A 12,573-nucleotide genomic window follows, 5' to 3' on the forward strand; every position below is an offset into this window, starting at 1 on the left:
AGTACAATGTAATAGGTTCATAGGAGATTGCTAAGCTGAAGTGCCCTTATAAGTCTAGGCAATATTAGCTAGATTTTACAAGATTTTTGATCCCTAAGGGCTAGAGGATGGCTTAGGTTTGTGTCTATGCCTTTGAGTGTTTCATAGACTGCCCTTGTTCATGAGAGACATGGGCACCAGTCCAGGAGGGAATTTACAGTTCCCCATCCTTTGATCCAAACTACATTTGAAGAGGATCAGGGAAGTGCTCTTTTTTATTTGAATAGGAAGCCTGTTTCAGAGAAGTGGTAATCTCTGAGACATATGTCTGTCTCCCCAGCATGTTTTTTTTTCATGCCATAGACCAGGTTTAGGTCATTGGATTGGGTAATTCTCATGCAGTTTGACTTGAAAATATGTAACTGTTCCAGAAGGGTGGATTTCAGACTGCTTTGTTGGTTAAGGAACGATCATCCCATAATAGTCAGTAGGGACAGAGTAAAGGGATAAGGCTTTTAGTTGATCTGCTTAGGACATGTTGTTTACACTCTGTATTTGTTTTGTAAGGAATCTCTGAAGCCGCTCCAGTTGTTGCATGCCTGGTCAGGTACATTCTGAAAGGTGCATTGTATTCTATTGTTCTGATTAGGGCTGAGTACAGTGAGACAATAACTTCCTTAGATCTGGATACCATGCCTTTGCTTATAAACTGTGCCACATAGAAAGTCTTCCTCACCACTGTGGACACATGTTGGTCAAAGTTCAGACTATTGTGAAAGTTCAGGCTATTGTCTGTCTCTGTACCTAGATCTCTTGCTTATGGGTCCACTCCTAGGGGTGTGCTGTTAATGGTGTAATTTGCTGCGATACTTGACTTCCAAAGGGTATAATTATACATTTTTTAATTCAGTTTTAGGCCGTGGCTCTGGCACCAGTTATTTGTCCAAGTCAGACCCTTCTGAAGGATATCTACATAACTGGAGGATTCAGTGATTGCCTCCAATTTGCACCCATCAGCAGACTTGGTCAGCCAAAGGCCTTCTACATTAGCCCTGACTTTAGAGAAGTATAATCAGAAAAGGATAGGTCCCAGCACTGAGACCAATGGTACACTACTAGTAACTGGCTTCTTGCTGGATCTGGATTCTCCCATTCAAACAAAGTGTCCTGTCTGTGAGCCAATTAGCTATCCATCTGGTGACATAGAGATTTATGTCTAATTTTGTGAGTTTATCTTGAATGCTTGAGTGGGGAAATGTGTGAAATGCCTTAGCCAGGCCAAGGTAGGCAGTATGCACTGTTTCACCATCATCCTTGGCACTAGTGACTTTCTCAGAGAAGTCCACCAGATTAAGCAGGCATGACCTGCCCTTGAGGAAGCTGAACTTGACTGGGACTAGTGTCTGGAAATTTCTATGCCATTTTTTATCATGTCCATGATTATTCTGTCCATGGTCTTACATATGAGACTAGTCAAACATATGGGTTTTTAATTTCCTGGATCTGTTGATGGTACCGCTTTATGCAGAGGCATGATGATTGCTTTCCTTCACTCCTCAGGGACAAAGCCAGCCTAGAGACTGTGGTTAAGTAGAGATCCTAGTGGGCCAGATAGGTCATGTTTCAAGCTATTTTAGGATGCAACCTGAGATATTGTTGAGACCCATTGAAGTTGTGTTTTAGGATTAGTGAGTGCAATGGCAACCTTTCCTTTTGTGAATACTGGTACAGGAATGGTGAAGGGTATTTCTTGTGGGGTAAGCAGAGGTGATGGGGAGGTGAAATTTGAGTTGAATTTATAAGGCAGCAGATTTACTATATCTTCTGGCAGAGTAACATTCATGCCGTCTACAGCTAACCCTGCATATTGCTGGGTGTTGCCCTTAAGACTACCTTAGCTTGGGAAGTTACATTTGCCTCAGTAAGGGACTTTTTCCTCTGTTGTGCCCATTCTCTCTTACTTCTAGGCAGGATTTTTTTTCTTTTCTTTCTTTTGTTGTACAATCTATTTATACCAGGGGTACACCAGATTCCCTTGTCTTTGCAGTTTGTCCAAAGCTTATTTTGGTTTGGTACTTATGTTTCTATGCAGTTTTTTTATATGGTCATACAGGGCTTTTGTGCAAACCTCCACATAGGATTCTGTATTTTCTGGTTTGGGGAGCAAAATGGTTACCTATGCTGTTACTAGGATGTAGTTTTCCATAGAAAAGTTCTTAAAGGTTTTCGGGTAGGTGGGGATTCTATTTTTATATTTATTTCAAGGGAGACCACTTTATGATCTGATCTAACCAGCGAAGACTTTACAGTGGGGTGGGGGGGCAGTCACTATCCCATATTTCTGAGTACCAGGTTTAGGATATTTGTACCCCTAGTGGGAGTGCCTACTAGCTGCTCCAGGGCATTCTTATTGACAAAGTCTAGAAATCATTGAGCATGCATGTTAGTTGTCAGGTATGCTTCCCATTTAATGGAGGGGTAGTTGAAATCACCCATGAGTATAGTATTGGGCTGAATGGTAACTGATTATAGTAAATTTCAGGTATGAGGTATGGTATTCCTGGTTCATGGCAGGGGACTTGTAGTTAGCAAGGATTTAGTAAGGGATTTTTCTTGTGGTTAGTTGGAGATGGGTTCAAGCATGTCATATTGTTTGACCAACTTTGAGGTGTGGTGTACATTTCCTTTTTGTAAATGGCTATACCCCCATCTTTTGTCCTTTCATGTGCTGTGGGTGGTCTTAATGTGTGAAAGGGATTAAAGCTTTGCACTGCCAGGGTGCTTACTGCAACTTTGAGCCATGTCACAGTAACTGCAGACATCAGCATTCTCCAGGTTGAGCAGTGCTTCCGGGGAGTGTAGTTTCTTGTTAAGGCTCCTTGCATTGAGCAGTAATACCCTTAGCTTTTCACAACTAAATTTTGCTATGTTGAAAGTTTTAGCTGTTTGGCAATGCCTAACAAAGACACTATGGGGCAGATAATGTTTTGGCCAATATCTGAATACCTAGTGATGAAAGCTGAAGACCATCCCTGGCAAGACAGTGTGGCTTGTCAATCATGTAAGAACTTTTTTTTAATTGATACCACTGGTAAATAATACTGAGTCATATTAGTTCATCAAAACAATGTTTTATAATTATGAATTACCTCATTTTAACCTTCCTGTGAGCTTTTTAGTTTAAGTTGTTAGTAAGTGTTTCACAGTATAAGAGGCAGTGTTTCATATTTTCTTAATGGAAGGTTGAGCGCTATGACTAACACTATGCGGCTGCTCTGTTAACTTATGGTGTCTCTATTACCCCCATATTTATGTATTTATTTTACATTTGTTTACTGGGAAAGTCCAACTGGATGCTTGGTAAGCCATGTTTCTACAGAAAGCAAGGAGTCATGAGTTAGTGTGTGTAGTTCTTGTAAGGAGGAAGTGGCACATATTAGTGTTGAATTGTCTGCATATTGTATGACAGAGTTAATACTCTCCAATTCATTTCTTCATTTAACCCATGAGGGTATAAAGTGCCAAGCTTTAAAATATAAATAGCCTCTTTAAACAATAACTGTTTTTTAAGATTATTAGCATCAAAATAAGAAACATTCACTTTTTCCAGCACTGTACCTTTTAACCCCTCATTACTACCCTGATAAAATTTTTTAAAATGCATAGCCACGGAACGTTCTTTTTTATTATTAGCAATGTCCCTGGCATGTTCCATTAATCTAACTTTTAATGCCCTTTTTGTTTCTCCAATATAAAATATTTTCAAAGTCACTCATTTCTTGCATATATTTGTCATTTCTGACTGTAAAGTCATTATTGGTTGAAAAACACTGTATCCCTTCATAACAAATATTAAGCCATTCAGTCAATGGCCCTGAATGTCTCTCATAGTAACCAAACAGTAATTCTAAAAACATTTTAGAAGTTACCTTTTGTACATCTCGCCATTTTTTCATGAAAACAGCATCTTCCATGCCTACATCTGGTTCGACATAAAGTCGTAAACCTCTGGGCACCATATCCGCTTTCAAATATGCTTTCAGAAGTTTAATATGCCATATATAACTTCTGAATTTCTTCGAAGAAGATGCTTAGATCTTTTTTCCATGTCTACCACAAATGTATCTCCTTCTTGTACTGTTGTGCTTTCCATCCCTACAAACATCATAATATCATTCTTAACCGAGACTATATTGTCCAAATAGAATTGCATGATGATTGTTGTTGTATCTAGGCTGGCAGTGTAAACCAATGGAACTGCTTTGTGGATTATTTAAATGCTAATGAATTTGATCTTCAGTTTAGTGGTAAATTGGAATTGTTCACAATTGATTTCCTTGATATCAGTGTTACTAAGTTGATAGATGGATTTATGGCTACTGCATTATCTCATAAACCATTTACAAGGAACTCTTTACTGGAAGCTAGTAGTTGCCTTGCCAGACATACCATTTTTGAATATAGAAAAAGTCAAAATGGAGAACAGATTTAAATCAAGGGCTATGATGCTGGTTTGGTTAGACAGGTTGGTGCCTGAGCTGGTTGTGTGAGATGGAATGATTTACTGGAGTTGGGGTCAGGTAATGTAAGGGCGACTACTAATTCTGGAAATATTAGCTTTATTACTACTTATGGGAGTAATCCGTGGTGGTGCAGTGGTAGCATTGTTGCCTCACAGCAAGAGGTTCTCCCGTTCGATTCTCGGCTGGAGTGCGGGGAATGCCATCTGTGTGGAGTCTGCATGTCCTCCCTGCGGTTTGATGGGCGTTCGAATGACATGCGTAAATGGGCATGCCTTTGTTGAAGGTTGGATGTCGAGCTAGCACCTCAGCGTTCATGAAAATCTACTGCCAGTCATTAGCGGACCTGAGTTCTGCTGTGGCGACCCCTAACCGGGTAAAGCCGAAAGACAAACAACAACAACTACTTATGGGAAGAATGGTTTTAAGATTAGAAAAGTTCTTGATAAACATTGGCATGTACTTAAGATGGATGACTTTTTTGATCAATATTTAGGTGATCGTAGTGAATTTGGCTACCGACGGGGTAAGAATATTGGGGAACACCTTTCATGGTTTAAAAAAAATGGAGTGTGAATAAACAGAGATCACTTCATAATATTGTTGTGGATAGCTATGTGTAGCAATTGTGTTTATTGCAAGGCAGTTTCATGTAGAAAGTATTTTACATCAGTGAATACTTCAAAGATTTTTTCTTTCAGGCAACTAATCACATGCAGTTCCAAACGGGTTGTTTACATGGCTATTTGCCAGTGTGGAGCCTTTTATGTCAGCCAAACTTCTAGAGTATTTAAGAATATGATTGCAGTGCATTTAAATGATATTAATTGCAAATGTCCTAGAATTGCCCTTTATAAACATAAGTTGTTACATCCTTCTGCTTATTTTATTTTTTATGACTTGACTGTGTCAGGGAAGTGAGTTTGGCTAACTCTTTTAAACATGAGTTGTTAGGTCACAAGGAGAAACTGTGGATTGTGAATCTTGGGGCTATGTGTAAGCTGAGTTTGAATGAAAATTGGTAGCAATACTAACACATGTTTCTCCTTGGTGATAATATATTATTATGTGAATGTATTTATTTATTTATCTATTTATTAGCCATTATTTTGTGTTAAAAGAGTAGATGTTGAGCTAATTTTTTTGAAAGGGAGTCTGTCTCTTTAAGTAATGGTTATTTAAATCAATAGGAAATACATGTTTCAACTACACTGATTACGCTATTGCGAAACCAGTCTGGGGAGTCATGTTTGTTGGAGGCTATACTATTGTTGTTGGTGATGGACTTTTGAATTAAAACTACAGTTCACCTTTGGAGTGCTGGAGTGTCTTGTATGCAATGTATTTTTATTCCATAGCACCCACATTGGTTCATGCACCTGATTTTGTTTTTCATTTTATATATATATATATATATATATATATATATATATATATATATATATATATGTGTGTGTGTGTGTGTGTGTGTATATTGCATATATACACATACATGTGTGTGTGTGTGTGTGTGTGTGTGTGTGTGTGTGTGTGTGTGTGTGTGTGTGTGTGTGTGTGTGTGTATATATATATATATATATATATATATATATATATATATATATATATATATATATATATATATAATGTGTGTGTGTATATATATATATATATATATATATATATATATATATATATATATATATATATACACTCTAGTTTGTGAAAGAATGGAATATAAATTGTCTAACGAATATTCCCTTTCTAGGTTTGAATTTTAATAGGTGGCAGTGATTTTTTAATTTCTACCATTTACAGATAAACCTTAAGCAAACTATTTTAGCATGATTACAGGGAGCACAGGTGACTTGTGTTTCATTATGATCTGGAAAATATGTAGGTCATAACAACAACTTTCATTAAATAATTTTAATATCAAGAGCTTTGTTGCAAATTATGCTTTTAGGAAATCTTTGTAGAGTTATTTAATTGCATCTTATTAAAAAGTATTTCTGTAAAAAATGTTACGTAAACATTTACGAAATGTTATGTTAACTGATGAACTTTTAAATATTCCCGTATTTGTTCATTTGACAGTCAGTGGTTTCATTATATTCTGAAAGGGTCATTTGCATGTAGAAATGTTTTGTATTTCCCCCTAGCTATCACTAAATGCAATAAGATTTCTAATACATTTCTTTTTATAGCAAGATGCTTGCAAGTTCTGAATGTCTAATTTTTATCTGTGTTTGTGTCTTTTGGCAAAGCACTAATTTTCAAAAAGAATTCTCAGAAAGCATTTCTAAGTTGAAAGATTTTAATGCATAACAAAACTTATAAGTTACAGTTGAAATGTTGAGACACAATTGATCTTTAAAGCTGTGGTCACTAGAACAATATATGTACAAAATAAAACTGAAGAAGGAAAGACTGAGCATCACCATAGAAGTGTATTTTGAAATGCTTTAATAATTCAGATATGGTTCTTCACTGGAAGGTATAATAAGATCATATAGCTAAATGAACTAAACCTTCCATTAATAAAACAGAATTATCTACTGCACAATAAATAAATAAATAAGTAAATTAGTTATGTTTATGGTGAGATGAAGCAAAAAGAATATTAAGGTCAATAACTGATCCATCCAGCCACAACCCTTTTCCCATTTTTGTTAATAGGGTCAGGGTGTCATCTCATACAAGTAAATAAAAATAACTGCAAAATGAATACAGAAATCTCATGAGAAACTGAAAGTTGCTCTTTTTCATGTTAATTCTTTTGATTCAGAATAGACAGATTGTTCTCTGTGAAGTATGACATAGAGGCATTGCTGTCATCTGTAAAGTGCTCTGTCTAACATTATTCAAGAACGTGAATATGTTCTTTGATATCTGCAACATAAGTGAACAGTGACTCTTTTCTTAAATTGTACTATGCCCCATATGGATGTCTGTAATGTGGTAGGCTTTTCCACTTGGATATTAGGAAGAGAAATATGTTCTTTGTCTTTTTCAGAGATTGCATTATGCTGTGTTGCCTCAACAGTGGGACCAGTTTTGTTGCTGGATTTGCCATTTTCTCTGTCCTAGGTTTTATGGCATATGAACAGGGGGTTCCAATTGCAGAGGTTGCAGAATCAGGTGAGCTAAAGAATGTTTACTTTCTAAACTTTTAATGATATTAATCTGCCATTTTGTAATGCAAAATACCTTCTTTCAAGTTAAGGCTTTGTGTTGTTTACCTCAAGGGTAAATAAATCGCCCATTGTGGGAATAAAACATTCTAGATTCTGATGTTACTTACTGGTCCACCAGTATGCCTGTTCCTCTTAGCTTTTGCTTTGCAATCAGTAGATAAAGATGATAAACAATGAAATTAATGGTAACTGTAGGAAATACTTTATATGTTTTTGAGACTGAATCACAAAATAGTGATTACAAAACCTCAGAATCACCTAACTGTGAACCACAGTCAGCTTACTAAAGTGCAATCAGAAGATTTTTTTTTTAGGAGGCAAGACCCCTGTATTTCCCAACATGGGTTACTGTTGCTCCCCCCACTCCTTGCTATTTAACTTTGAGATTACATTGACTCAAGGAAAATAAAAATCCCCAAGACAGTGCAGTCTCAGTGGTCAATGTGAAGTTCCCTGGATTGCATGGTAGTGACTGACAATAAGAGTCTATCACTAATATAGCAGTAATAAGCCTGGTACCCATTTTTCTTATCTGGGTATAACAATGTTACTTTTCAGATGACAAAAACAAATAGATAACCAAGCTGCAGATGCAAGTGTGATGGCTGGCCCTATCTCAAGCTGTCATCATTGGAATCGTACTGTCAAGTAATAGTGACTCAAACTTCAGATCTCATCATGTCTTTGAAAACTGGTGTTACTACAGAGGTACTGTAGATATCGGTGCAGTTGTGGCACACAGTTAAATAATGATTCTGGTTTGCTTTGGCAGTTAATTGAAATCTTTCAGGATAACCTGTAGAATGTCATACGTGTGTGTGTGTGTGTGTGTGTGTGTGTGTGTGTGTGTGTGTATGAAAAAATAACATCTTTCAGTAGCAAGAGTAAATGATTCAGAGATTACCTTTATTTCATGGAAAAGTGTTGAGTAACAGATTTTCATGTATGCAGTTAACAAAAGATATTGGTGTAGTGATTCTGTTCTTTGGTTTTAATGTACTATGTATGGAATTATTTCTAATTTGACCAGCTGACTTTTGACTGTTCATTTTCTTCAAATTAATTTTAGTTTTTTGTCTAGTTTATATTTTACAGAGGGATTTTGTCATGGAAATTACTCATGCTTTTTTCCATGACACAAGGGAAATTAACTGACTATGAGAAATGGAAATGCCGCTGCTGATGTGCAAGTTTGTGGACTCAGTTTTATTTCGCAGGTCAGTAGTAATAAGTGTGTAGTGTGTGGAGCATGGTGATTACACACTGATATTCGGAAAAAAGACTGGTATGTAGTATACTTCGTTGAAGGTTGAACGTCAAGCTGGCACCTCGGCGTTCGTGAAAATCTACTGCCAATCATTAGCGGACCGGAGTTCCGCTGTGGGTGACCCCTAACCGGGAAAAGCCAAAAGACAACAACAACAACTCGTGTATAGTAGCACAAGTTGCTCTTTTGCTACTATAGTGCAAGACCCGCTCTTTTGCTACTATAGTGCAAAATCTGATAGTAACAAACATCAAGTGCCCCCTGGTTAACTTGTTAAGGTCAGGTCTTGTGCTAGAAAGTCAAATCTGTCAGTACTGACTTCCAAAGACAGTGGTACAATAAAAAAACAGATTTGTTTTTGCCTGCTATCTTTACCGGTAATGTGCTCCTGACTTCCTGTTATAAACTTAGAAAGTTGCTAGCGTAATAGGATGTGTGCCCACTTGCATTTTTTGAAGAAGGCAATGTCTGAAACTCAAATATATGACATTATTTAGTGACTTTAATCCTCAGAGATTTGTCCAAAAGACAAAAAATTTATGAGGAACAGACCGAACATATGAGGCAAAAATCTGGACATTCTGTGAAAATCTGGATGTTTGAGAGGCTTGACAAGGTAAGTATAAACATACTGGATGGTGCTACACTGTCTCTCTGACAGTGCTCACGTACTACTTCATGGCTTCACTCTTGAGATGAGTTTCTTAGCATCCATGCCTTAAAAACATAATAAGCAGGTTTTGATCAGTAACCCTTCATAATCCTCTAGGTTATGAATGAGTGTTGTGAAGATGTTAGCATCGCATGTAAGACAGTGTGATTTGCAGAACTTATTTTTTCAAGTAAAGTATTAAAACACTGCATTATCACCTGTGTTTTAGTATGAAATCATCCTGTGGGAAATGACAATGAAGGGATGCAGTTTGATAATCATCTGCAATTAATTGCCATAAGAGTGTGACTGAAAATTCTGTTTTCAGTGACTGAACCAGTTGCTATATTTGGAGCTGGAATATGATAAAAAGTTGTAACATTATTTGTCAGTGTTTATGTGGTGCTTGTGAGCAGTTTACCAGGTCTGGGTCATGGTTTAATTCATGGCTATTGATTATTCTTGTAAAGTAGTTTCTGATAAAAGAAATAGGGATTCCTCTTTTCCTGGTCTGAATCTCTGTTTTCCTCTTTGGCAACACATTGTTTCAGACAAATGGGTTCTTAAAATCATTCATCTGGGTTACAGATGGCAGTGAAAATAAAATCCTCCTTTCCGGGGGCATTCCTCATCCTCCAGATCAGACTCTTTTGTTTACATTTATTCTTCTTCACATACTGTCCCAAAGAGTGGCAAAACCACTTCTTCCTTCCCAGGTGGGGAAAAGTTTTTATTCAGGGATGTTCCTAGTGCCAAGGAAAGAAAATGTTTGAGGACCACTTCTGGGTTTTTCTTTCCTTAATGTATTTGTGATAGTGCCCCCTTTTAAAATATCACTTCACAACCTGTTGCTACTTCGTCTTCCTCCAAGTTTCCTGGTAACACTTGACTTAAAAGATGCTTATCATCACGGGTCTGTTCTTCCAGACCATTTGTTTTTTTAAGGGTTTGTTTGTATGTATCACATTATCAGTTCTTTTCCTAATCCTTTGGACTATCCACTGCACCAAGAGTGTTCACAAAGTGTCTGGCTCCATTTACAACCCATTGCAGGCTACAGAATATCCAGATTTTTTTTGTATTTAGACAATATGCTTATCTTTGAAGAGGCTTTTTCAAAGTGACAGGAATTTCTCTCTCTTGGGTGAGAGATCTCTTACACAGGATTGCGTTTCTGGGATGCCAACTAGATGGGTCTATATCATATGAGCAAATCGCACAAATTGCGAACGCTCATAATATCAAATGTACCAGACCTCGAACTTCCTACTGTGGGGTGCTGTGCCCCCACACTTACCGCTAAATATATATTCCAACTCCGAGATCGCACTACAGTGAGGAAAGGGTGAATATCTCATTCTTCACTGTACCACGATCTCAGAAAAAGCACTTTGAGGTCCAGTGCATTCGATATTATGACCGTTCGCAATTTCTGCGATTCGCTCATATGATATAGACTCCAGCTAGATAGCTCAGTTGAAATAACTTTTCTTTGGCAGAAAAAAATAGATTTTTATTTAGATATATTTCTAAGGTTCTCCATTGAGACTTTGGTTACTGCAAGGGGACACCTCAGGACTTTGGGTCTCGTGGCATCTGTGATTCTCATTATACCCCAGCAGGACTCCACATGAGAAGGGTACAGTGGCATTGGAATTCTCTTTGGTCCCAGTATCAACACCCTCTATCTTTTTAAATCCCACTGCTGCAGTTTGTCAGGGATAAAATCTTTTGGTACAGACAACAGATAACCTTAAATCTAAGCCTCCCCTTTTCCCAACCTGCTCCAAAGCAGTGAGTCACCGTAGACACTTTGGACCTTGCTTGAGAATCGGTAGAAGGAGGGATAAAAGTGCAAGGGGTGTGAGACACCAAGGACAGACATGAGCACATAAATATCAAGGAGATGCTTGCCTTGATCAAAGCACTCAATTCTCTGAGGCATCTTTGGTCCCTGCGACCTTTTAAAGTGGTTACAGACAATACCACCATCATGTGGTACAGCAACCAGCAATGGGGAACCAGGTTGTACCCTCTTTGCAGACTAGCCATGTTAGCTTGGGATATAGCTTCACAGCACAATCTCAGTCTCACTCTACAGGTATCCTACATTCCATCAGAGCAAAACTATGTGGCAGATAAGCTGAGCAGGACCAAAGTAGACTGTCATGAATGGAACAGAGGATCTTCCAAGATGTTATCAGTCTGTGAGAAGTTCCTCAAGTAGACCTGTTTACCACCTCTCTGAACAGTCAGCTAACAAAAGTCTGTTCTAGGACTCCATGCAAGAAAGCCTGGATGACAGATTCCTTTTCTTTTTCTTGGACAGGAATGTCCCTGTATGTTTTTTCCATCATTTCTACTAATACCACTCATAAAGATTCAGGAGGAATCCCCCAAGAATCATTGTAGTGACTCCCTTCTGGCCCAGGTAACCAACATTCACCCTTGTTTTGGAAATGACCAAAGTCAAGGGAGTAATCTATACAGGAGACATTTAGTGATATATGATAATGAAGGCTGAGTAGTAATAGTAAATACTTAACTATTCCTAGGGAGTAATCCCTGCAAATGACATTTAGTGATACACCAGTGGGTGAAGGCTGAGTAGTAGTAGTAAGTACTTAACTATTCCTAGTTAGTAATCCCTGCAGGAGACATTTAGTGATATACCAGTGGGTGAAGGCTGAGTAGTAATAGTAAGTACTTACATATTCATAGGGAGTAATCTGTACAGGAGACAGTCTCATAAAATTAGAATAAAGAAAGATAAACACAGTTCCTTAAAGTAAATTTCAACCATACTTATTAAGATATTCCAACTATAAAGAACATCCATAAAGGAATACAAAAGTGAGAAACAAACTGTCAAGATTTCAAGCCAGAGTAGGAAGCATAGCCTGAAACAGCAGACATACTGTGTTCTAAGAAAGATAATTAATGTTATTGTTCAGGCACAGATGTGACTAGACAGAGTAC

The 12,573-nt window shown here is 37.5% G+C and overlaps 1 protein-coding gene across 3 annotated transcripts in view; it reads left to right on the forward strand.

Moving 5' to 3' along the window:
* The window catches only part of SLC6A11 (solute carrier family 6 member 11), a 1,657,595-nt gene that overhangs the window by 1,016,891 nt on the left and 628,131 nt on the right, over window positions 1-12,573 (forward strand). For all 3 annotated transcript variants that reach the window (XM_044078040.1, XM_044078041.1, XM_044078039.1), the window contains exon 9: window positions 7,495-7,619. In XM_044078040.1, the coding sequence (XP_043933975.1) occupies window positions 7,495-7,619 (125 nt within the window). The remainder of the gene's footprint in view (window positions 1-7,494; window positions 7,620-12,573) is intronic.

This window comes from Protopterus annectens, chromosome 7.part0 (assembly GCF_019279795.1).
Source record: "Protopterus annectens isolate FY-2018-M chromosome 7.part0, PAN1.0, whole genome shotgun sequence".
In the NCBI taxonomy this organism is placed as follows: Eukaryota; Metazoa; Chordata; order Ceratodontiformes; family Protopteridae; genus Protopterus; species Protopterus annectens.